The sequence below is a fragment of the Tupaia chinensis genome, unplaced genomic scaffold, assembly GCF_000334495.1.
Source record: "Tupaia chinensis unplaced genomic scaffold, TupChi_1.0 Scaffold000258_1, whole genome shotgun sequence".
Classification (NCBI taxonomy): domain Eukaryota; kingdom Metazoa; phylum Chordata; class Mammalia; order Scandentia; family Tupaiidae; genus Tupaia; species Tupaia belangeri.
The window spans coordinates 2,762,986-2,788,119 of NW_006159738.1; the positions used below are offsets into that span (position 1 = coordinate 2,762,986).

The following is a 25,134-nucleotide window of genomic DNA, read 5'->3' on the forward strand; positions in this document are numbered from 1 at the left end:
TTTCCCCAACTGCTGGTCCCGAGCATTTTTTTTTTTTTTTTTTTTTTTTTTAATTATTATTATTATTATTATCATTATTATTTTCCAGTTTGATCAGAGAGAGAGAGGAAGTGAGAAAGCAAGCCACCAGGTCCAAGACTTGAACCATGGTCGGCCATGTGGGAGTCCAGCTCCTTTAACCACAATGCCACTTGCCAACCCCAGCATGCTTCTATTTCTGAGAAGTAAATAATTGCTCTTAACTAGCTTCATTCTGTGTGTTCTTCCTTCCTTCCTTATAGTGTTTTACTGTCATTTGGAGTAAATTAAGACACCATTTTAAACTGAAGCAAAAAATGATACAACTGAATTAAGTTCTTTTGTATAATTCAGTTTCTCTAGGTTTTATTTAAACAACTTGGTAATAGTCCAATAATATTTTCCAAAAAGTACATGTGACTGAGACAAACACACAGGAGACATAAGTCAAAGATTTTATTCCACTCATTAATTATTGAGAGAACCTGTAAAACTGATTACAAGAGCATTTGAGGAGTACTCAGAATATTTTAGGAAAGAATTGCTAAATTAGATTATAAAACTGGTTAATATACAGGGGAATAAAATAGCAGGTCATCTTTCACAGGACAAAGATCTGCAAGTTCACATAATAATGAACCTTATTAATAAATAACAAGCAGTGTTACATTTCCCTGGAGGGGCCTGTTAAGCAATGCCTCTGGATGACATTGAAATGATATAGTCATCTCTTGGCCTTATCTTTGGGTTTTGGTTTTTCTTTCTCTCGCCTATTTTTTTCTTTTTCATTAGAAATTGTTTTAGTAAGTTAAACTGAGTATCTTCTGATTTTAAATTCATGGTGGTTTTTAGATTACTCCCCTCCCCCAAACACCTGTGAAATTCAAATCTGTATTTAGAACTGGTGGATTGGCATTTAAAACAAATCACGGAGCTCTACAGCTCTCAAGTGAGTTTGTCTAGGTTTCTCTCGGAGATGAGGGATTTGGCTGAGTTACTTATTTCCTACTTCTTGGAACCAAAAGGTTAGATGGATTGGCCGGCAGCCAGTTTTGCCATGGTGGTTATTTGGGGAAGAGAAGGGGAGTTTATTGTCTGTTGTAGTTTCTCCAGTAAATGGTTTAAACTGAGCCTGAACACTTTTATTCCCCAGAATAATCATTTTGTCTGAAAGTTAGCAGTGTATGAAATTATATTTTTCAAAATTTGTTTCCTAGTTTATTAGAAACATCTTTTGTTCTTATACTCTCATTTTTTTATTTAGAATGTTTTTTATAGTAAAGTAAAAGCCTGCCTGTTCTTCCTTAGAGCAGAAAGCTGATGCCAGTCTGTATTCCACAGGAGGTTTCTTACAGTGGTATTGCATAACCGCCTTTGACTTAGGAAGACTCGCATCCTGCAGATCCTAAATGGTTTACTTGCTCACTGTCTAAAATGCCTTTAGATTTAGCTGATGTGAATTAGAATTCTGAGTGTCATCTAGAATAGACCCAAGGAATTTCACTCTTTATATAGAGAGTGTCATAAAAGAAATAGCATGGTATCCAGCTTGCTTGCATTTTGTTCAGTACAGTTAGTTTTCCACGTGTGATTTCATTTGAATCTTACGGCAGCCCTGCTTATGAGGTTAGAAAATAGGCTCTGAAAGGTTAAAGACATGTCTGAAGATCAAGCATCTTAAAGGTAAAAGTTGAATTTTCTTACAGGAAAGATTAGTAGTTAAACCTAATTCTCTCTCCCTTTTAGTAATTGTGTAACCTTGAGCACATCTTTTAACCTCTGCAGTTCTCTGGTAGAGTTTTTAAGGTATTATAGGAGTTTGGAATCTTTATATGTGACCTTGGTCACATCTTTTTTCTTCATTTGACAAACGAACTGTGTTTGAATTAGAATAGGAGTTATAGCTATTTTTTCTAAATTGCGCTGGATTTTTGTTTGTTTGTTTGTTTGTTTTTAAGAATTATTATTTATCATTATATTTTTAATTTGCTACAGGGCATGTGTGCTCACCAAAGAGCAAGTGAGAAAGCAAGCTGCCAGATCTGGGATTCAAACCATGGCAAACCATGTGGGAATCCAGTGCCCCCAACCTCCATGCCACTTCCTGGCCCCTCGTTACTGTTTTATTTATTTGACTGTCTCGTGGGTTACCTGCAGTGGTGCACAGCTCTGCAGTGCTCGAGGCCACATTAAAGATTGGGGTTTGAGGGAACCAGCAGTTAGCGTAATGGCTATGTCGCTGGACTCCCATGTAGTCGACCGCGGTTCGTGTCCCGGACCCGGTGGCTTGAAACTCACGCCGGACGCGTGTGTGTACGTGCCCAGGATCCCGAGAGGAGAATGGAGGAGAAGGGATTGTGGTGTGACCATCCCCCCTGGGGGGTGATTTCTCACTTTCTGTCTCTATGTCTCTCTCTGTCTGTCTGGCGAGCGCACGCACCCTACAGTGAAAATCTCTCAAAAAAAAAAAAAAAAAGATCAGGGTTTGACACTCCAGTCAAACTGTACACACCAGGCAGTCACAAGTGCCTGTGATCCTGGCTAGGGAAGGCCCGGGAGAGGCGCTCAACAGAGAAAGCACTTTCCACTGGGCAGACTTCTTCCATTTCTCCATCCTGTTGGGATTTTGATGCGTGCACACATGGGGCTGGATTCAAACCACACTGTCAGCCATGCAGATGTGGAGTCTGGCACTGTCTGCACAATCCCTAATTACTGTAGTGTGGGGCCAGCCTAACGTGGCCTTTTGACTTGAGCTTAACATAAGCACACAGTTATCTACCTTTTTTTTTAAGAGTTTTGTTTTGTTTTGCTATAGTATACATGTGCTAGCCAGAGACACAGAGAGCAATAAACCACCACCTCCCAACCCCCAGGAGGGATGGCCATGCCATAATTCCTTCTCCAGTCTCAGAATTTTGGGCATGTACACATACGCCTGGCCTGAGTTTAAGCCACTGGGCCCAGGACTGAAACTGCAAAAGACTATGTGAAGTTGAGCAACATAACCATTATTCCATCTGCTGGTCCCTAATCATACATAGGTTTGTTTGTTTGTTTGTTTATAAAATTTGACCAGGAAGAAAGAAAGGGAAAGTGAGAAAGGCTGCCAGATCAAGGACTCAAACCATGGTCAGTCGTGTGGGCATCCAGCACCCTAACCACCACACCACCTGCCAGCCCACGCCCTCTCCCCTTTTTATCTTTTTTTTTTTTTTTAATGAATGCTTTTGCAAGAGGTTACATTTTCTTACAAAAAAAAAAAAAAAAAAAAAAACAGATGGGAAGGCCTAGGGGGGATTGTCAAGCTACAATCCATTCTCCTCTTGGGATTTTGGGCATGAACACACATCCTGTGTGATTTTTTTTTCAAGCTGCCAGGTCTGGGACTCAAACCTTGGCCATGAGGGAGTCCAGCTAGCATCTTAACCACCACATCACTGCTGCTTATTATGGATTCAGCATCTCAGCAATGCTGATTTGGTTTTGTTTTTGTTCTTTAAAGAATTATTTTATTTAACTTTGTTATTATTTTATTTCAATTTGACCAGAGAGGGACAGAGAGAAAGCAAGTCACCAGATCTGGCACTCGAACTATGGTTGGTCATATGGGAGTCCAGTGCCCTTAACCACCATGCCACCTACTGGCCGGAGCAGTGCTGTTTTTCAGACAGTTAAATTGATGGCAGGATGGGTGGGGCAATCTAATGTAACAGGGGCAGTTCTTCTGAGGCTGAGCCTCAATTTTATTAAATTCACTCTCTTAAGTGAGCAGTTTTTTGCCTTGAGCTAGGAAAAATTACATATTTCTTTTTCTAGAAGTACTTTTTTTTTTTTTTTAATACCTGTAAAAGATTATTATGCCTTTTTCCCCCCCTACAGATGTTCATTCTGGACAAAGTTGAAGGTGATACTTGTTCCCTTAATGAGTTTACCATAACTGGGTCAACATATGCACCTATTGGAGAAGTGTGAGTAACTGTTGATCTTTTATTATTATTATTATTATTATTATTTTGCTTTTAAAAATTTTGCCAGAGGGTCGGGTTGACAGTGGGGATGGTGCAAGGCTAGGGGCACTGGACGCCCATGTGGCCAATTGCAGTTTGAGTCCCGGACCTGGTGGCTTGCTTTCTCACTTTCCCTCGTTTTCTCACTCTGTCCCTCTCTGGTCAAATTTAAATAAATAAATAAACAAATATAAATAATTTTTAAAATTTTTGCCAGAGGGTTCATGTGCTTACTCATAAGAAAAAGATGGGGGGGGGGCACCTCTCAGTGGGGCATGGTCACACCACAATCCCTTCTCCTCCATTTTTCATCCTGTCAGGATTTTTTGCATCATGGGACAAGATTTGAATTACATGGCTGACCATGTGGGACACCCCTGCCTTTATCACTAGGCCGTGGGACCAACCCCTCTCATTATTTAGAGGATCCATTGTGGAAGTACCACATTTGTGTAGATTTATAACATCTCTAAAACAGCTTTCTGAATGTGTTCAAGTCAATACTTACTACTAGAGTAATACTTTTTCTTCTAGTTTGTTCACTTGCCAGAGGGAGAAAGTGAGAAAGCACCCCCATGGGGCCTGGTCGCACCACCATCCCTCCTCCTCCATCTCGCCCTCATTGTAGGATCTTAGGCACGCATGCTCCTGCCATGTTTCTCAAGCTGCCAGGTCCAGATTTTGAACTGTCAGTCGGCCACGTGGGATCCAGGCATCAGAACCACCACTCTACTGTTTGTCCCCTTTTTTCTTAGGCGGGGGTATATATAATGTATGTGTGTATACACAAACACACACACTCTCTGAAAGATCAAAACAGAAGTTACAAGGTCATCTTCAAGTGGAGTTTGTGGCTGGTTCTGCACTGATACAAGACATAGAGAATTTCTGGTCTTCTGATTCCTGATATCAGAGATCCATTCTCTGATTTGGCTCCAGGATCAGATTTCAAATAGCCATCACTTAGATTCTTTTGAATACTTTCCATCCATGGTTCCCACAATTCTTACTTCACTATTAATTAGGGGAGTCACTGGAGATGACCCAGTGTTCTAAGTTTGCTTTCTGTCTCAACAGGCATAAAGATGATAAGCTAGTGAAATGCCACCAGTACGACGGGCTTGTGGAATTAGCAACAATCTGTGCCCTTTGTAATGACTCTGCTTTGGATTACAATGAGGTAAGGCTCTTTGTAAATGAGAAACTAGGCTTTGGCTATTCCTGGTTCAGGGATGGGTTGGGTGGAATGAAAATCCAGTCTTCCTTCCTCTTTTTAAAAAATAAGGGTTCCTGGTTTTCTGTCCCTTTTGCGTCATTAGCCTGTCCGTCAGGGCCCACATGACCTAGCTAAAGAAAGCTGAGAGCCTAGCATGGTCTCTGGACTATGCAGTTATTTAGCTCAGTCATAGTGCATGTGATGTTCTCAGCGGTTGATAGCAGGGTTAACTGAGTGTAAGTGAGTAAAACCCACTACAGAAAATGTTTTCTTAAGCATAGGGTCTTAAGATGCATATTACATTATATTGGGGCTTAGAGAGTATTTGATGATATAATGAAAATACAAATTTTAACCAGCAGAAAACTTTTTCCCCCTTCGTCTTCATAGCAAATAGAAAAGTAAATAGCAATAGTAGATCCTTTGGCTTCTATCTCACAGACAAGCCAGTCCCTGTCAGAGACCGCACATAACTCTTGCGGTTACAAGCAATGACTGGAATTACAGGTCCTGTTTACAAGCACTCTTTGGATTAATAGATATTGTGATGAGTAGTTGACTGAAATAATAAACACTTGGATTAGTGGTTTCTTATATTTGAGAGGTAAAAAAACTAGATTTTAGAATACGGTAACAGGCACACCTGTACCTAGTACCTTTTATCTGGATTCTCCGGGATGGAATAAGCATCGTCCATCAAATAACAGTGCAGAAGAGGACAGGTTGTCTTTCTGTGTCCAGAAGTATAAGAGAAATTTACCTGTTTACTCTTTTCCGTTTTTCACACTTTTGATATAGGCGAAGGGTGTGTATGAAAAAGTTGGAGAAGCTACAGAGACTGCTCTGACCTGCCTGGTAGAGAAGATGAACGTGTTTGATACTGAGTTGAAGGGTCTTTCTAAAATAGAACGTGCCAATGCCTGCAACTCGGTCAGTATTTGAGCTTGCTGTGGTGTTTCCTGCGCCTCCATTGACCCTGCATACTTAGTCCCTTCACTCTCCTGCTCTCTCAGACAGCTACAGCTGCCTTGTCTCCTCAGACTGGCAATAGCTCCTTCCTCACCTTCATCCTCAGGTAACGGCCTCGCTGTCAGTGAGTACATGGTTTCCACAAAGCCATCTGTGCCCACGGGACTGCTTCCTCTCGTGGTACTGTGAGCCTCCTGGCAGAGCCAGCTTTTCCTAAGGTCTCTTTCAGTTTCCATCTCCCCTGATCTTCTCCATCAGCCTAGGAGAGGAATTTGAACTTACTTCTCATGTCAGCAACCGTTTTTTTTCTTTTTCTATATAGTAAAACTTCTTGAAAGAGCTATTTCTATGGATTAGCCAGTTTCGTTTTTATTTTCCTACGTCCTCTCTGAGCAAGCTTTTGTTTCTGCTAGTCTGTTAAGACCTGTTAGATTGGGGACAGCAGGTGGTGTGGTAGCTGGGGGCTCTGGACTCTCACATGGCTGACTGTGGTTCAAGTCCCAGACCTGGCAACTTGCTTCGTCACTTTCCTTCCCCCTCTCTCTTCACTCCCTCCTCCCCCAGTCAAATGAAAATAAATAAAAATAATTATTTTTTTAAAATATTAAAGGGAATAAAAGACCTCCTGTTAGAGTCACCTGTGACCTTGTGCTGAATCCAGTGGTCAAGTCATTAGTCCGTGGTATCAGATTACCCATTTAAAGTACACAAAGCAAAAACTAAAAGCAGAAGAAAAAAGAGAGAGACAAGTTCACAGAGTTGCAGATTAATTTGGCCGTCAGAAAAGTCCTGATGTGTTTTTCTGTGCAAAAATGAGTCATGGCTTTTCAGACAATCCAGTAACATATCTCAGTAATCAATTGGATAGACAGATGAAAAGTTGGTAGTGATAAAAGATTTGAACACAGTAAATATACTTGACCTAATCTGTATTTCTTGTATGCTGCTTTGTGCATGCCAAATGCATGAAGAACATTAACCAGAACAGTCCAGATTTGTAGGTCCATGAAGCGAGTCTTAGCAGATTACAAAGGATTGAAATCACACACATTGTGCCGCTGACTATAATGGAATGAAACCAGTATTTGCAAGTTGATATTTTCAATAATCCATGGATCAAAACAGAAAAGCCGTACTGGAAATGAGAAAATATTTGGAACTAAATGTTGGAATCACTATATGATGCCAGGGCATCATTCCAGAGGAGCTTGTAGATTTAAGTGCACATACTGAAAAAAAATAGTTAGGGCCAGCAGATGGCATGGTGGTTAAGGGCACTGGATTCCCATGTGGTCAACCGCAGTTCGAGTCCCGAACCTGGTAGCTTGCTTTCTCACTATCCCTTTCTTTCTCTCTGGTCAAATTAAAAAATAATAATAAATGGAATTAATTAAATTTAAAAAAAAAAGAATAGTTAAAAACCAGTGATAAGATCAGAATCCTGGGGCCAGCAGGTGGCATGGTGGATAAGGTGCTGGACTCCCACATGGCTGACCAGGGTTTGAGATCTGGACCTGGTGACTTGTTTTTTCACTTTCTCTCTCTCTGGTCAAATAAAAAACTAGTAATAAAAATAAATTTAAAATAAAGTTTAAAAAAAAAAAAAGATCAGAAACCTACCACGATCAACTTGTTACCAGTACATGTGACAGTTTAGGAGGTGACAAATCTGTTCAGTAATGGAATTGTCTAAACTGATAACAAGAAAAATGTTATTAACCTTAATCTGTTAAAATTGAATAATCTATAAGTTTAAATCTATAAAAATTCTCTAGGCCTGGTTCTACCAAACATCTAAGGAAGAAGCACCACCAGTTTTACATAGACTTAGACAATAAGCAGAAGAAAAAAATACAACTCACTTAATAAGGCCGGCATGGTCCTGACTCCAAAGAGGCAGAGGCCATGTAGCCTCTGGGCCCCTCTCCTGCAGGTCAGATCCCTGAGCATGACTGATTCACTCAGGATCTCCATGACCAGAACCAGCAGCAGGGGGTAGGGGAGGACTTTGGTGAGCTGCACCTGAGCCAGCCCCTGGTCCCTGAGCTAGAACCCTGCAGTATTGGGTTCTACCAGGCTTAGTTATTTGTCTTGTCAGACTCAACTGCCTGTCATCACCAAATTGCTACGACTTAACAAGGCCCCCAAGTAGGGCCTTGTTATAGGAAAACTTTATTCTGTAACAAGGGTCCTAGTGGAATAAGGAGAAATGAGAGAGGAAAGGATAGATGCTTACGTGCCTGAAGGAACAGGGTTGGAGGTGGTCAGGCAATCGTAGCTTTCTTTGGGCATGATACAAAGCTGTATGGAGGCGCTCATTTCTGACAGGTGGCCAGCTATTGCTGTGTGTCCTGTGGGCACAGGCCCTCCCTTCCACCATCCGTGGGGAGCAGGCAGAGGAGTCAGAGTGTTACTGGGTTGGGGCAGCGCCACACTGAGCACCTGAGTTGGAGGGTGTGCTCTCCTCTTAATCAGGGCCTCGTCTTTAAGATGTGGGTGACCACGTACAATCTCAGGCTGTGAAAGGAGCTTCCAGACCGTTCTGTCCAGTCTGACGCATTCAGGCAAGGACACTTGAGGCTGTCTTCCACGACTTGCATCTGGTGTCACAGCTAGTGGGAAGCAGGACTAGACTCCCCCACCCTTCCCCCCAGCACCCTTTTCTTCTTTTGATCATTTATCTCCTTTTTTAATGTCCTGAATAAAGCTTACACCAAAATTGAGGTGTCTCAGCTGAAGTACAGGATGTCTCCAATTCCCACAGGTCCTTAGGGCACCTACCCCTACTTACATGGCCTCCACTGGAGACCGCATACTTCCTGATTGCCAGTCTGCAAGGAGTGGACCCTTGCAAAGCCGCATTGTGACATCTTTCTGAAAAAACGAAACTCAGCTTCCGACAAGTTTAGATTGCTTGGTTCTCGGCCTGTACCTGTACCTGCTCAAGGACTGGGGACAAGTAGAACACGGGGCGTAAGATTGCTGCAGTAATTAGCGACCTTGTTCTCATCTGCCGGATCCAGCCTCTTGCTTCGTGGCCTCCTGTGCATCTTTTTTTCCCACTTCAGCTTGCCAGCAGAGTCAGCAGTGACTCACGGGGCTCGTTCGGTGAGAGGCCCCAAAAGCTCCTTGCCTCCTCTCTCCACCTCAGAGAGCCAGAACTTGGTCATAGTTCAGGGGCGAGCTTTTCAGCCCTAGTTGCCCATCTGGGACAGCTACCCTCAATCACCCAGTACAGGAAGAAGGAGCCTTTTCCTTCTGCCCCCAGGCTCTCAGCTGTGTAGGTTCACACCTGATTCAGAATCACCAGGCGTTCTTTAGTCTTCTTGTATTGTAGCCTTTGGTACAAATGCTAACTGAAACTAAGCATAAGGAATAGCGTCACATTCAGATGGTGCAGAATTCAGCATGGTCCCACACCTCAGCCTTTGCCACCTGAGGCAGCCCAGCAAAGCCAACTGAACAGACTGTAACCCTCACAGCTTCCTAGATTAGATGCTGAGGTTCTTTGGAGTTTCTGCAATTATTAACTGTTTCAGTGGGGGAACATCAAAAATCCATAAGGCCTACCTCAGATACGAAAGGGCATATAAATTTTTTCTCACCAAATAAGAAAGACGTATTTGCCAGCCGACAATATATGTACAAAAGCTAAACAAACATACTTAACCAGCCAGAGAAGACTTCCCACTCACCATTTCTACTCTTTTCTTTTCTTTCTTTTTTTTTTTCTTTTTTTTTAAGAATTATTACTTGAGACCAGCAGTTAGTGTAATGGCTATGTCGCTAGACTCCCATGTAGTCGACTGGTTCGAGTTCCAGACTCAGAGGCTTAAACTCATGCCGGGCGCGTGCGTGCCCAAGATCCCGAGAGGGGAATGGAGGAGAAGGGATTGCAGTGTGGCCATCCCCCCTGGGGGGTGATTTCTCGCTTTCTGTCTCTCTCTGGCGAGCACACGCGCCCTATAACAAAAACCTCTTTTTAAAAAAAAAAAGGAAAAAGGGCAAACCACGGTTGACCATTTAGCAGTCCAGCACCCTAACCACCACGCCACCTGCCGGCCTTACCACAGTGCTTTCAAAGGAAGGGGCCCCACACCTAGTCCTTGGCTGTTTGTGTCTGTATTTAACTCCCATGACCAAAGCTTCTGGTCCCTGATGGGCTGTCAGTGTGTTGGGCTCTAAGATAGACATGTTCCTTAGATGCCTTAGCCATATTCCTGCGTTTAGTAGCCCTAGCTAACGGCTGTATGAACAGCACCAGTGGGGAGCATTTCCACAGTGGAAGAGAGTTTTGTGAAGAGCCCTGTTCAGCACCGACTTCCTCTGTATCTGTGGTGCCACCCCACATCCGCCCATCCCAGTCCAGGTCCCTGTCGTACTAAATGGTATTGTCTCCCCTCAGCCAATTCTTAACTGCCAGCGCTTGAACCCTCATGTTTTGGTGCAGAAGTGTTGAAATCTATGTGTGGATTTTTCTTTTTTTTTTTTAAGTATATATTTATATTTTAATTGGACCAGAGAGAGAAAGTGAGAAAGCAAATCACCAGGTTCAGGACTTGAACCATGATCAGCCATGTGGGAGTCCAGCGCCCTTAACTACCACGCCACCTGCCGGCCCCCACATGTGATTTTTCTAATACACATTTCCCATAAACATTTTCAAGGCCGCCCTCAGAAGCCACATGTCCTGCAGTGACCTGCCTTCTCCACCCCCTGCCGTAGCCCTCTCAGTGCCCCTTTTCTCACAGACGTCATTCCATCCACACAGACCTTTTGCTGCCTCTTCAGCACAGCAGGCTGCCCTCTGCTTCCTCGCCTGGTGGGACCTCTCCACCACCATCCACCTTGCCCATCTGTCAGATATTTACCTGAGTGTTGCCACCTCCTGACTGTTTCGTGCAGCGTTGTGGTCTCCACATACGTGCATTTCCTGTCTCCCGCTGCTGCCTTGTGTTCTCCATAGCACTGATACTGTCACACTCGGGTCTGTCTCTCTCAAACCAGAGCACACGTTTCATGTGGGCCAGAACACGCCTGCCTTGTTACTACATTTCCAGTGACAGTCATCTAACAGGGACTTGGACAAGGGGAAAAAGCACAGAAGTGATCATCCAGTAGCATCCCCTATTCTTTCCACAGGTCATTAAACAGCTGATGAAAAAGGAGTTTACTCTGGAGTTTTCTCGTGACAGGAAATCTATGTCGGTTTACTGTACACCAAACAAACCAAGCCGGACATCAATGAGCAAGATGTTTGTGAAGGCAAGTATGGAAGATTGGGATGAAGATGTTCTGACCAGGGTTGATGTGGCCGTGAGCCAGTAAATAACAATTGTTGCTCTGAATTGTAATATTTGCAGGGAGCACCCGAAGGTGTCATTGACAGGTGCACTCACGTTCGAGTTGGAAGTACAAAGGTCCCTATGACCCCTGGAGTCAAACAGAAGATCATGTCTGTCATTCGGGAATGGGGCAGTGGCAGTGACACATTGCGATGCCTGGCCCTGGCCACTCATGACAACCCACTGAGGAGGGAAGAAATGCACCTCGAAGACTCGGCCAACTTCATTAAATACGAGGTCAGCTACAGAAAGTCCTCATCCACGCCCTGCACATTCATTGTGTTAAAACCTTGCTCCTTCAAGTAAAAGGTCAAATGATTTTTGCTTTTGCCAAGTAAGAGGTGTGGTGGTTTGAGTATAAGCCAAGTGCGTCACCCTTATAAGTCATGTTACTCCTTCAAATATAGAGTTAACAAATTAGTAATAGTCTGTTACTTTCAAAGAATAATCAAGACAAGTTTAAGTAAGCTTGTAAGGCCAATTTTGCAACTCTTGAGTAACTTAAGTTTTTCTTTCTTTTTTGGGGGGGGGAGGGGAGAGGGTGTGTGTGCTTGCCAGAAAGAAAGCGAGAAATCACACACACACCCCCGAGGTGGGTATGGCCACGCTGCAATCCCTTCTCCTCTCCGGATCTTGGGCACACAAACACTCGTGCCCGGCGTGAGTTAAGCCACTGGGTCCAGGACTCAAACTGTGGTCGACTACATGGGAGTCTGGCGACATAGCCATTACGACAACTGCTGGTCCCCCAACTTAAGATTTTCTTAACTGCAAATGTTTTTATGCCCAAGTCAAGAGATAGATGCTCTTTCACTTCTCTGCTCAGAATAGAATCCTTCATATCAAGTATGTGGCAATGTCCTGAGGCTTTGAATGAGGGAGATGGCCACTCAAATGGACAATACCAAAGGCATTTACTCCTCAATATGGCTTTTTTTAACCCATTTCACAATACTATCATTATGAGAGTTTAAAAATCATTTGGTGACACAAGCGTAGTGACATTCTTTTCTTTCCCCTCATTTGAAAATGTAGAAGTGTTCTTAATGTGTAAGTGACCATTTTTCAAGCTGGGGCAGAGGAAAACAGAATTTCCTGTTTTAATTTGAAGTGGTTCTCTCATGTTAGACCAATCTGACTTTCGTCGGCTGTGTGGGCATGCTGGATCCTCCGAGAATTGAGGTGGCCTCCTCTGTGAAGCTGTGTCGGCAAGCAGGCATCCGGGTCATCATGATCACAGGGGACAATAAGGGCACTGCTGTGGCCATCTGTCGCCGCATTGGCATCTTCGGGCAGGACGAGGATGTGACAGCCAAGGCTTTCACGGGTCGGGAGTTTGACGAACTCAATCCCTCAGCCCAGAGGGATGCCTGCTTGAATGCCCGCTGTTTCGCTCGGGTTGAGCCCTCTCACAAGTCCAAGATCGTAGAGTTTCTTCAGTCTTTTGATGAGATTACAGCTATGGTGAGTGTGTTTGAATATGAACAAGTAATCGCAGCTACACAGACAGCAGGATGTGATTTTGCCCACCTGCTTTGATCTTTCTAAAATTCTCTTGATCGGTAGTTGGCATATTCCGTGCTACTTGCAAAGAAGATTTTAGTGCCTTGTATATCAGTCACAGAGAGCTATTTGGTGACATCTGGTCTTTCTTTGTCTTGATTAAAGCAAACATTTTCGTATCTGAAATTTCCTGAAAACAAATTCAGGACCCTACCCAGTTGACAGTCCCGTGCCTAGCATTTAGATAACTCTTCCATTCAGACTGTTCATGAGGTGTCTTTAAAGAGTTTTCTGTCAGGACCAGCAGATGGCATGATGGTTACGTTGCTGGACTTTCATGTAGTAGACCATGGTTCAAGTCCCAGAACTGGCAGCTTAGAACTCATGCTGGGCCGGTATGCCCAAAATCCTGAGAAGAGATTAGAGAAAGGATTGTGGCATAGCCATCCCGCTTCAGGGGTGATTTCTTGCCTTTTGTCTGTCTGTCTGGCAAGTGCACATGCCCTACAGCAAAAATCACTTAAAAAAAAAAAAAAAAGAACTGACTGTTGATGAAACAAGTCCAGTACTCTCTCATTGTTTCGTTTTTTACTCAGAAGTACTAACATTGTGCTCGTTTGCTTTCTGTTGATTTTTTTTTAAAGAGTTACTTATTGTTATTTTTAAGTTTCCTATAGGGCACATGTGAGAGAGAGAGAAAGTGAGAAAGCAAGCTGCCAAATCTGGGACTCGAACCTTGATTAGCCATGTGGGAGTCGTGTGCCCTAACCACCATGCCACCTGCCAGCCTGCTTTTTATTGATTTCTATAAAATTTTACTTTAAAAAGTTGGTTTTAAAAACAAATATTACAAACACACACTTTTTCTCCCAGAGATAATCGCCATCTTGAAGTTGGAATTTAGAGAAAATATATAAAACATACATGGGGGACCAGCAGATGGCATAATGGTTACATCATCCGACTCCCACATAGTTGACCATGGTTGGAGTCCCAGACCTATTGACTTAAAACTCATGCTGGGCACATGTGCATGCGTGCCCGAGATCTCGAGAGGAGAATGGAGGAGAAGGGATTACTGCTTTCTCACAATTTCTCTCTTTCTGTCTGACTCTGGTGAGCACACATGCCCTATAGTAAAAAAATCTCAAAAAAAATTTAAATAAATAAATAAAAATAGCAGTACAATATTACAATTTACATATTTTTGCAGTCTGTTCCTTTTCTACTTGAGATTTTTTTTAAATGAAGTATTTTATTATGTATTTTTTTTGGAGAGGTTTTTGCTAAAGGGTGCATGCACTGGCCAGAGAGACAGAAAGACAGAAAGCGAGAAATCATCCCCCACGGAGGGGGTGAGGGAATGGCCACGCTGCAATCCTTTCTCCTCCATCCTGCTCTCTGGATCTTGGGCACACATCCACAGACGCCCAGCATGAGTTTAAGCCACCAGGTCCGAGACTTGAACCACAGTCAACTACATGGGAGTCCAGCAACATAGCCATTATGCCAACTGCTGGTTCCAATCATTTTATTTTTTTTAACTTTGTTTATTTTAATTTGACCAGAGAGGGACAGAGCAAGAGAGAGAAAGTGAGAAAGCATGCTGCCTTGTCCGGGACTCAAACAACGGTCAGCCTATGTGGGAGGGAGTCTAGTGCCCTTAACTGCCATGTTACCCGCCAGCCCTTCTACTTGAGATTTATCCATGCAGATATAAGTACTTCATCTTGACTGCCAAGTTGGTTGCATTTGGGGTGGTTTTTTTGGTTTGTTTTTTGTTGTTGTGGTGGTTTTTTTGGAGAGGTTTTTGCTATAGGGCGTGTGCGCTCACCAGAAAGACAGAGAGAGATAGACAGAAAGCGAGAAACCACGCCGCAGTCCCTTCTCCACTCTCCTCTCATGATCTTAGGCACGCACACACAAGCGTCTGGCATGAGTTTAAGCCACCGGGTCCGGGACTTGAACCATAGTCAACTACGTGAGAGTTCATCGACATAGCCATTACGCTAACTGCTGGTCCCTCCATTTGGGGTTTTGGTATGGTACATGTAATCGGTTATTTTACTGTCCCCTTTGTTCCACTTCCCTCGCAACTTCATTTGGTAAGCTTGTTGGACAATCTTATGTGTCCCAGGTAAAACATATTTTGAGGCCAACTTAAAAAAAAAAAAATTCTACTATGCCTCTTTGCCCAGGGAAGGGGTTATGTGGCCGGCGTCTGTGACCTGAACATCGGCTTCCCTTTCAGACTGGCGATGGGGTGAATGATGCTCCTGCTCTGAAGAAAGCCGAGATTGGTATTGCCATGGGTTCTGGCACCGCAGTGGCTAAAACTGCCTCTGAAATGGTCCTGGCCAATGACAACTTCTCGACCATCGTAGCTGCTGTGGAGGATGGGCGGGCCATATACAACAACATGAAGCAGTTCATCCGCTACCTCATCTCGTCCAACGTGGGGGAAGTCGTCTGGTAGGTCTGTGATGGCGTGATGTTCCTGTCTAAAACCACGAGTTATGGTACTGGCCGGTTTGCGCTCCCTATTGTGGTAGCTCTCATTTTTGTGCCCAAGTTGGAGGGAAGGGTGGACCCAACACAGGATTCCTCTGAAGGCAGTAGTGCTCCTGGCCTGCAGGAGGCCTGTCCATTCCAGTGGGCAAAGACTCCTCTAACATGATGCAAGTTGAAATTACCCATGTAGTCACACGATCGTCTTAGCCATCTAAATTTTTAATTAAAAATGGGTATATAATAAATGCTCTATGATTATCCAAAGTTATTTCAGATACTCACTGTTGCTGCCTATTGATTTTTTTAAAAGAATTAGTTTATTTAACTGTATTATTATTTTTAGTATTTTCAGAGATACACACACACAGAAGGAGGGTGGGGGGCAGTGAGAAAGCAGGCCGCCAGGTCCCGGATTTAAACCGCGATCAGTCATGTGAGAGTCCAGCGTCCTTAACCACCACGCCATCTGCCGGCCTGCTGCCCGTTGATTTTTATTGGGGGGGGTGTGATAATGCTATTTAAATAGTGGCCAAAAGTCATTTGATGTTTCTCTTTTTTCTTGGGTGCAAACAGTATTTTCCTGACAGCGGCGCTTGGCTTTCCTGAGGCTTTGATTCCTGTCCAGCTGCTCTGGGTCAATCTGGTGACAGACGGCCTGCCTGCTACTGCGCTGGGCTTCAATCCCCCTGATCTGGACATCATGAATAAACCTCCACGGAACCCCAAGGAGCCACTCATCAGTGGCTGGCTCTTCTTCCGTTACCTGGCTATTGGCTGTGAGTACTGATTTTTAATGCTGATTTGTGCATGTGTGGGGGTGGGTCAGAACCTTTCCCTTTCATCCCCACGTTAAGGTAGCAGGAAATGGGGCGTGCCCTCGCATTTCAGTGAACTGTACCGCAGACTAAAGTTCCTGATAGTGCATGTTCTGACATGCTGCCTCCCTCGGGCTTCTGTGAGGGTTTCCGAGTCAGCCCTGAGTGCACAGGAACCCAGGGGTGGCTTGGGTGGGTCCTCCTGCCTTCTCAGAGCTCATAGGCAAGGCCCAACAGATACTTCCACGTATATAACCAAGACCCCACTCCTGTAAGCAGGAGAGGGGCATGCATGCCTGGGGCCCGTGTCAGTCTGCCGCCTCGTGAGCCCTCATCTTCCTGACCTGCATGCTGGTGCTCGTCCCTTCAGAAGTTAGGAAAGTGAGACCCAAAGAGATGAAGTCACCTCCCCAGGTGCCCGGGAAGGTGTTTTAGTAATAATTTACTCCACTTAAAATGCAAGCGCACACAGTGGTACCGAGTGGAAAGGCTCCTCTCAGCCAGCCCACTCCCTGAATTCAGTGTGCCTGTCCCCTGGACTTGTGCCCTCCAGCGAGTCTAGCAGATAGATAGGTTTTATGGCCTGGGGTCTTCTCCCAAAAGCAAGACATGCCGTTCTGACCTGTGTGCCACGTGCCTTCAGTTCTGTGGGTGGGTAATTGCATCGGCACGCACAGCTGCCTCTTGTCTCGTGGCTCCTGGGACGCTGGCTGAGCAGTCGCCTGTGTTGGTACAGGCTCCCGCTCCGTCGGCCTCCAGTTGTCCTCACGGGATTGCAGTGAGCACCGTGACATCAGCATTGTCGTGTTTGTTCCAGGTTACGTCGGCGCTGCTACCGTGGGTGCTGCTGCGTGGTGGTTCATCGCTGCCGACGGCGGTCCCAGAGTGTCCTTCTACCAGCTGGTATTTGACGCACCTTGATTCTCTCTGAACTGTAGCTGTGTGGCATTGCAGGCCTTGATCTGTTCTTTGGCTTGGGTGCCCGTCAGTCACCTTTAGGTCCAACAACAAGCAGTTGTATCTGAGAGGGTTCTGAAGAGCAAGGGCTTCCTTGGGATCTAGGGTAAAACCCCACAGCTGCTGCTCCTCAGTCATTTCCTGATTCTTGTGTAGACCGTTCTGGGCTGGGTGTGGAATTGGCATCCGAACTTGGGCGATCTGCTCGGCTGATCAGGCTTTGGTTGGACTTCTGTTGCAGAGTCATTTCCTCCAGTGTAAAGAGGACAACCCGGACTTTGAAGGAGTGGATTGTGCAATCTTTGAATCTCCCTACCCAATGACAATGGCACTGTCTGTCCTAGTAACCATCGAGATGTGTAACGCGCTCAACAGGTCAGCGAGGGTTGTGGCAGGATGTGGCAAGAGCTGTGGTACCAGGCACTGGGGGTTGAGGATCATGAGAAGGCTTTTCCTCCCCAAAAGGAAGAACCGGCAGCACTGGTTAAAGCCGAAGCTGCCATTCCCTCCAGGCAGTAGTGGGAGTGCTTAGGCACGTGTTTCTTAAGAGCTCATCCTGGAACAGCAGAGCCAGAAGAGCAACTTTGGTACCTACCCTCTTACACTAACGCCCACAGGGGCAGGCAACAAATGGTCCTATCCAATTAAGCCAGGCCAAAAATGGAACTTTCTAAATAGCTTAGGTGTCCAGGGCAATTGAGAACAGCTTTGAGCCACAGAGACAGGATCTGCTGCACCAAAAAGCCTTGGTGTCAAACTCGCAGTGTCCTATATCTGAACTCCTCCTCGCCAGTCGTTGGAATGGGGTCAGTGCAGGGTGCCAGTTAGCAGCTGCCTTCCCGAGCTGCAGGGCAGCAGCTCGCTAACAGCCTCTCATGAGATGACCTCTGCCCTGTTGGTGAGTTCATGACCTTTCCTGTCCTGCAGCTTGTCTGAGAACCAGTCCTTGCTGAGGATGCCCCCATGGGAGAACATCTGGCTCGTGGGCTCTATCTGCCTGTCCATGTCGCTCCACTTCCTGATTCTCTATGTAGAGCCTTTGCCAGTAAGTGGTCATGGAACCTCGGGGTGGGACCAGCTGCCTCCTTTCTGAAAAGTCTGGGAGCTTGACGCGGCTTCCCTGTGTTTCAGCTTATCTTCCAGATCACACCGCTGAATTTGACCCAGTGGCTGATGGTGCTGAAAATCTCCTTGCCTGTGATTCTCATGGACGAGACCCTCAAGTTCGTGGCCCGCAACTACCTGGAGCCTGGTAAAGAGTGTGTGCAGCCTGCCACCAAACCCTGCTCCTTCTCGGCATGCACCGACGGGATTTCCTGGCCATTCGTGCTGCTCATAATGCCCCTGGTGATCTGGGTCTATAGCACAGACACTAACTTTAGTGACATGTTCTGGTCCTGACTGACAGTTTCACATAAAGAAGATGTTTAACTTAATCAATTAATTTTTTATTGTTTAAAGCAACTGTCTATTTCTGCTGAATTTTCACATGAACATATTGGCTGGTGAAGGAGGTTTCATATTCTAGATTTTGTTTTGCTTTTTCTGACTCCAGTGGGGCAAGATTTTCCTTTTTTATACACATAATTAAAGTGTCCATTGACATGTACAGAGAACTAACACTATTTTATGCAAATATTTTTTTGTAGATGAAAAAGCATGTACAGTGTTCTGTTTAATACTCATCCTTGTATAAAAAATAGTTGAGCCAGCAGACATTGTCAGCAAGTTAATTGGCAGCAGATTTTAGGAAATGAATGTGTGTGGTTTTTTTCTAAAACTAAGTAGCATGTATTGTGTCTTTTGCATGATCATCTGGATTTAATTTGATATCACAGTCTAATTTTTACTCATAAGCCAATTTCTGCACTGAGCAGAGCCCTGCTACCTCAGTCAGTATTTTTGGTTTGCCACTTCCCTCACCCTCGCGGCCTCCGCTCACCCACGCCCCAGCCCACCCCACCCCTGCTCGGCTTCTTCTGTAGGATTCGGATGGCTCTGTTTACATCAGTCTTAATGAGAGGTATGCCTGTTCTCGCTTGTGCAGAAAACATTGTTCCAGATTCAATTGACCGGGTTTATGTCCCTTCACATAGTTTTTAAGGTTATTTATTTAAATGTCTAATGTATTTTATTGTAACAGACATTGTTTTTGCCAACATTGCCTATTTCAGTGGCACTTCACAATCTAGTTTAAAAGAGAAATAAAACATTTTAAATGGACAGAGGAAAAAGAACTGTCTTGTTTCTAAGTGACTTATCTTGAACTATATAATAGATATGCCCAACTCTCAAGTTCTTAGAACTTTAGTTTACTGTGCTTGAGGGGAAGAGCAGTCCTGTCCTGCCGCACAGGTAGCGCGTAGCAGTAGGCGTTTCACTTGATGTAGAGGCAGTAGTGGCCGTTAGTGGTACACGTTTTATGCAAGTTTCTGCTGGCCTGTTCTAGTCCGGTGTTAAATGTCAGGACAAGCGTGTGTGCGTGAGTGTGTGCGCGTGCGTGTGTGCGTGTGTTTTGTAAAATCTGTAAATAGCACATGACCAGATGAACATATTGTATAGACCTATTTTTATTTGAGCGTGCACTAACCATCACCATCGTGACTGTGACCAATGTTTGCGCATGTCCGAGAGCAGTCCTCCCACCGTGTGTACGTCATTAACTGTCCTAACTGTGCTGTTTTTCTCCAATGCCTTCCAACATCCGTCCACTAACGTGAGTATCTCCTTCCCTGGGATTTGGATTTATCCCACAAGTGATTGCCCCAGATAAGCCAGCTGTGGGCCACTAACAGATGAGCCTCAGCGTCCCACACTGCTGTGCCCTGCCACTCCCACAGCAGTGGGCATGAGTGGAGGGCACAGGAGTCGTCGTGCAGTGTCAGCTAGTGGGCATGACTCCGACCACACCGCTTAGGACACCTGCTCAGCAAGGTGCCAGGGAGAGCCCACACCAGACTGAAGCCGAGGAAGGGAGCCTCGTTCCTGCTGCTTTGGATAGACTGACAGGCCGAAGGAAGGATGCTTCCTCGGGTAGTGAAGTAAAGAGTCAAAAAAAGGATAAAGCTTTTACCTTTGTTAACTGCAAGGAATCATTCCAGAACTTTGCTGCCTTGTTCATTAAAAAGCAGAAGCTGGTGCGAGCAGGTACCCTAACCTAGTCACCCAGGCCTCCGTGGGTTCCTCTTAAATAGGCCACCTTTTTTTTCACTGGCCTTTCTGGGTCACATCCTTTGTGACTAAGGGGCCAGTCCTCTCTCCAGAGTATGTTAGAGCACAGCCCCAGCCCCAGCCTCATGCAGGGCCTGCTGGTCTCCGGAAGGTAGCAAGCCCTGGTTACTGGGATGCCAGAAGATGTGCTGTAGCTACCTGGAGCCCCGGGAGAAGCTGAGGGGTGTGAATGAAGCAGCACAGCTTGGCTGCTGCAGAGTTGAAAGGTCCCGGCGTAGGGGGCGGAAGTGGGACAGGGATGACAAAGCACAGACCTGGTCAGGCTCTGTGAAGCCTCAGGCTGCTTGCAAGTGATGACCCTGAGGAAGGGAGCCTGGATTGTCCAACAGAGGAAGTCAGGGTAGGTTTTGCCACTTTAAGCATCATGAGGTGTAGAGAGAAATGGGGCAGGTGTTTGGAGTACGGGGAGTGGCTCTGAGCTGCAAACCCAACAGGATGGCGGCATTGGCCGGGCCATGCACCGCTCAGCAGAGATTAGTCAGCTTGACTTGGTCCCTTGATTTTGCGGCCTTAGTGGTGAGGGCTGCTGGGGGAGATCCGCATGTCCCTGGGCCGGCCACGGCCTTGTGGTCTTTTGGCTTCAGGTGCCTCTGGCCTACAAGGCAGTTTGGGCACCCACCTAGGTTGGCCGAGACAGTGGGAAGCAGGTTAGGCCTGCTGCCGCCCTGAGCAGGACCACGTGGCCTTCACTGTGTGGCTTTGCCAGCTGAGAGCATGTCAGCAGCTACCCTGCTCCGTCGTCAGCCCACAGACGAGGCCCAGCCCTTCTCCCCATCTGCAGCTCTGCCTGGAAGCAGCCCTGAGCTCTTCCCTGATGGCAGGTGGGCTGCCGGCCTCCCCTCAGCATTGCTCTTCGCTACCCCCTGCCTCACCCAGCCTCTGACAGAGCTCTGCCCCACTGTGCCCAGGGCAGCCTCACACATGCCCTGACTGGGCCCCTCTGCAGAACGCAAGTGACCTATTCTGTTGGGGTAGGGGAGAACTAGGGCGTCTCCCCAGCCAGGTAGGGTGGCTGCCACCGCATCACCCTCAAGTCGAGGGCTTGGCCTCAGGAATACCTGAGACCACAAGCATTAGCTCAGTGTCTGCCGCGTACCTACCACACCCGAGCCAGAGCACACACAGCTGCAGTGTGCTGAGCTGTGAGCCCGGGGCTGCCCCTTGACTTCCACCTTCATGTTCGCCAGAACAGCCCGTCTCTGCTAATGAGAACCGTCCTCAGACTGCTTTACTGAAAGGGCTTTCCTTTCCTGGATCGGGCAGTGGGAGGCCTGTAGCCCAGGGAGGCAGGCAGGGCTGGCAGCTCTGCACAGCTGCCATGCTGCCCACTCTTCACCCTCTACTGCCAACCGAGGCCTGGCTTCTGCCACTCACCGCTCCACGCCTGACGTTTTCCTGCGAGCAGCACTGGCCTTTGCTCTGTAACCAGACATGGGGCTGTGGCATGAAGCCCGTGTCTGCAGACCCAGCGCCTCAGGGACAGTGTTAGAAACGCTTGTCTTAGTATCTTAAAAGACCAAGCTGAGTACCCTTTTTCATCTGTCACTGCTGACCTTAGGTTGTTACTCTAACATTTCCTTCTTGTGTTTCATGAAGCTGATTTCCTCTCTCTTTCCTTTTCAGCAATACTGGAGTAACCGCTTCCTAAACCATTTTGCAGAAATGTAAGGGTGTTCGGTTGCGTGCATGTGCGTTTTTAGCAACACATCTACCAACCTCTGCATGATTGATGTTGAGGAAAAGGAAAAGTAGAAAAAGTTCCCAACTCGTGTGTTATATGGAGGAAATGTGTATTACCAATGGGGTTTTTAGCTTTCAAATCAAAGTAATGATTACAGACATACAATTTAGCTTAATCAGAACCTCTCCAGAGAAGTTTGGTTTCTTTGCTGCAAGAAGAATTAAGGTTCTGATACCTTATCCAAGAACTTAGAAGCCGTCAGCCAAGTCTCCACATTTCTCTGTGCAAAATGTCGTAGCTTATATAAATGTACAATATTCTATTGTAATGCATGCCTTCAGTTGTAAGTAGCGCGAATTCTCTACAGTGACATTGAAACATGCTACTTTTTAATTGGCCCTGTACAGTTTGCTTATTTATAAATTCTTTAAAAACACTACAGGTGTTGGTTAAAATGTAGGCTTCAAGTTCATACCTTCAGTTATTTTTGAGTGTGCAGACAGCTATTTTGCACTGTAATTTATTTAATGAAACCAGAAGCAGTAGACAGATGTTGGTGCAATACAAATATTGTGACGCGTTTATCTTAATAAAATGCTAAACGTCAACTTACCACAACGCATGTTTGACTTTAGACTGTAAATAGAGATGAGTTTGTTTCTTTCTGTGCTGGCAACAAGAGGCATTGCACAGACATGGTTTCAGGTAAATAAATCTATTCTACGGTAAATTCCGGGTGCGCTGTTGACTGTTCTCCTGTGGGAGGCTGGGGATGGGCTCCAGGGCTCCTGCCTGCACCTCTGCTGGAAGCAACACGGTTCGCCCTCCCATGGAGAGTGTCTGGGAACTCCTCGGTCCTAACTGGGAGGCAAAGCAGAGTGGTAGAAGTTCCGCTCCTGTGAGACATGATCTGTAAGAGTCCCATCTGGCTCTTGGCCCTTTGAGGACGGGGAAACCCAGTGTGCATCACCAGTGGGGGCTTTCAAGAATCTAGATCTCAAGGTCTCACTAGTCAACATCACTAAGAAAGCTGAGACTCAAGAGACTGGAAAACTATAGCAGTGGAGAAGTGCAAAATCCAAAATAACTGTCCCAATTGATAGGTACAGAAGAGAGGTGAAATAGAACTGAATAGCTACTGCAGGGGGGAGGTGAAACTTAGACATTTGATGGTCAGTGATTTGCCACGCAGATTTAGAGTGAAGCGCCCCTCCCTGACTCCACGTTCCATAAGGTGGTTCTTTTGTTGAAAAGGTAATACCCGGATGCAAGGGTAGTTGGAGGATTCTATAAATCTAAACAAGCAAAACTATTAAGTACTATCAACTCCCCCAATGTGGAAGAAAATATTAAAGTTTAAAATCTTGTCTTAACTAACCATAATTTCCATTTATTGCCACAATGAGATCTGTTGCCTAGTGGTTAAGGAAGCTGGATTCCACGTAGCTAACCATGGTTCAAATCTTGGCCCCAGTGGCTTGAAAAAGACAAGGCATGTGTGTGAATGCCCCAAATCCTGGAACGATGGAGGGAGGAGAGATTGCAGTGTGACACTCACAGTTGGAGGGTACTTTCTACCTCTCCCTTGCTGTCACTGGCAAAGGCACATACCCTCTGGCAATCAGGGAGGAAAAAAAGAATGAAAACTAAAGCACAGCTGTTAGGATAAACTTTAGAATTATACTAAGTCCACAGGTGTCTGTTACTCAGCACTGCTGTGGAGATACTAGTCAATGCAATCAGGTAAGAAAACAAAAAAATGCTTCAATGAATAAAAAACAAGGGTCATACTGGATCAATGGACACATCAAGGAAAGTTTAATAATTTAGGGAGAACTGACATCTTAGTGTGATGTGATAATTCACTTAGAGGTATTTTAAAAAGTTACGGTTTTTTGGGGTTTTGCCATAGGGCACCTGCACTCACCAGCGAGAGACTGAGAGGGAAAGTGTGAACCACCCCCGGCCCCGGGGGAATGACCTTGCTGTAGTCCATTCTCCAGGGAGCTGGGGTACACGCACATGTGTGCCTGATGTGATTTTCAGGCCTCTAGGTCTGGGACATGAACTGCAGTCAGCCATGTGACAGTCCAGCCCCTTTAACCACCACCCCAGTTGCTGACCCAAAAACAAAAACACCTTAATCAAACAGGCGATTCTAACAATGAGGTAAAGTGTAAAATAGTAATGGAAGGACCAGCAGCTGGTGTAATGGTTATGTTGCTGGACTCCCACATTGTTGACTGGTTTGAGTCCTGGACACAGTGACTGAAAACTCATTCTGGCCAAGTGCATGCATGCCCAAAATCCTAAGAGACTGGAGGAGAAAAGATTGCCGTGTGGGTCATCCCCCAGGGGCTGATTTCTTTCTGGCAAATGCACGTGTCCTGTAGCACACACAAATTTTTTTTTTTTTAGTTATTAATTTTTGTTACTATTTTTTAATTTGACCAGAGAGAGACAGACAGAAGGGGAAAGCAAGGAAGCAAGCTGCCAGGTACAGGACTCGAACTGCAGTTGGCCATGTGGGAATCCAGCGCCTCTAACCACCATGCCACCTGCCAGCCCCACACACAAAAAATTTTAAGAAAAAAATAGAGCATAGTAATGGGAACATGGAATGTATACCAGACTCCTTGATTAAAACTAGTAATTAAAGGCATTATTTGAAGAGTGGTGTTTCTACTTAGTAGGTCAACTTAATTGGGTTATGTGGGTAATGACCTTGAAAAAACAGCTGGGGACCAGCAGTTGGTGTAATGGCTATGTTGCTGGACTCCCATGTAGTCGACCACAGTTCAAGTCCTGGACCCAGTGGCTTAAACTCGCCAGGGCACAGGTGCATGCCTGTCCCAAGATCCCAAGAGGAGAATGGAGG

General features: G+C 45.6%; 1 protein-coding gene across 1 annotated transcript in view; it reads left to right on the forward strand.

The window, feature by feature from the left end:
* The window catches only part of ATP2A2 (ATPase sarcoplasmic/endoplasmic reticulum Ca2+ transporting 2), a 21,979-nt gene extending 1,110 nt beyond the window's left edge, over positions 1–20,869 (forward strand). The window contains exons 2-17 of the mRNA XM_027772165.1: positions 3,901–3,989; positions 5,106–5,208; positions 6,043–6,174; positions 6,258–6,319; positions 10,985–11,090; positions 11,356–11,529; positions 11,577–11,795; positions 12,687–13,022; positions 15,313–15,533; positions 16,146–16,348; positions 17,205–17,290; positions 17,586–17,719; positions 18,272–18,389; positions 18,476–18,603; positions 20,262–20,491; positions 20,667–20,869. Of these exons, the coding sequence (XP_027627966.1) occupies positions 3,901–3,989; positions 5,106–5,208; positions 6,043–6,174; positions 6,258–6,319; positions 10,985–11,090; positions 11,356–11,529; positions 11,577–11,795; positions 12,687–13,022; positions 15,313–15,533; positions 16,146–16,348; positions 17,205–17,290; positions 17,586–17,719; positions 18,272–18,389; positions 18,476–18,603; positions 20,262–20,491; positions 20,667–20,869 (2,544 nt within the window). The remainder of the gene's footprint in view (positions 1–3,900; positions 3,990–5,105; positions 5,209–6,042; positions 6,175–6,257; positions 6,320–10,984; positions 11,091–11,355; positions 11,530–11,576; positions 11,796–12,686; positions 13,023–15,312; positions 15,534–16,145; positions 16,349–17,204; positions 17,291–17,585; positions 17,720–18,271; positions 18,390–18,475; positions 18,604–20,261; positions 20,492–20,666) is intronic.
* Positions 20,870–25,134: the final 4,265 nt, after the last annotated feature.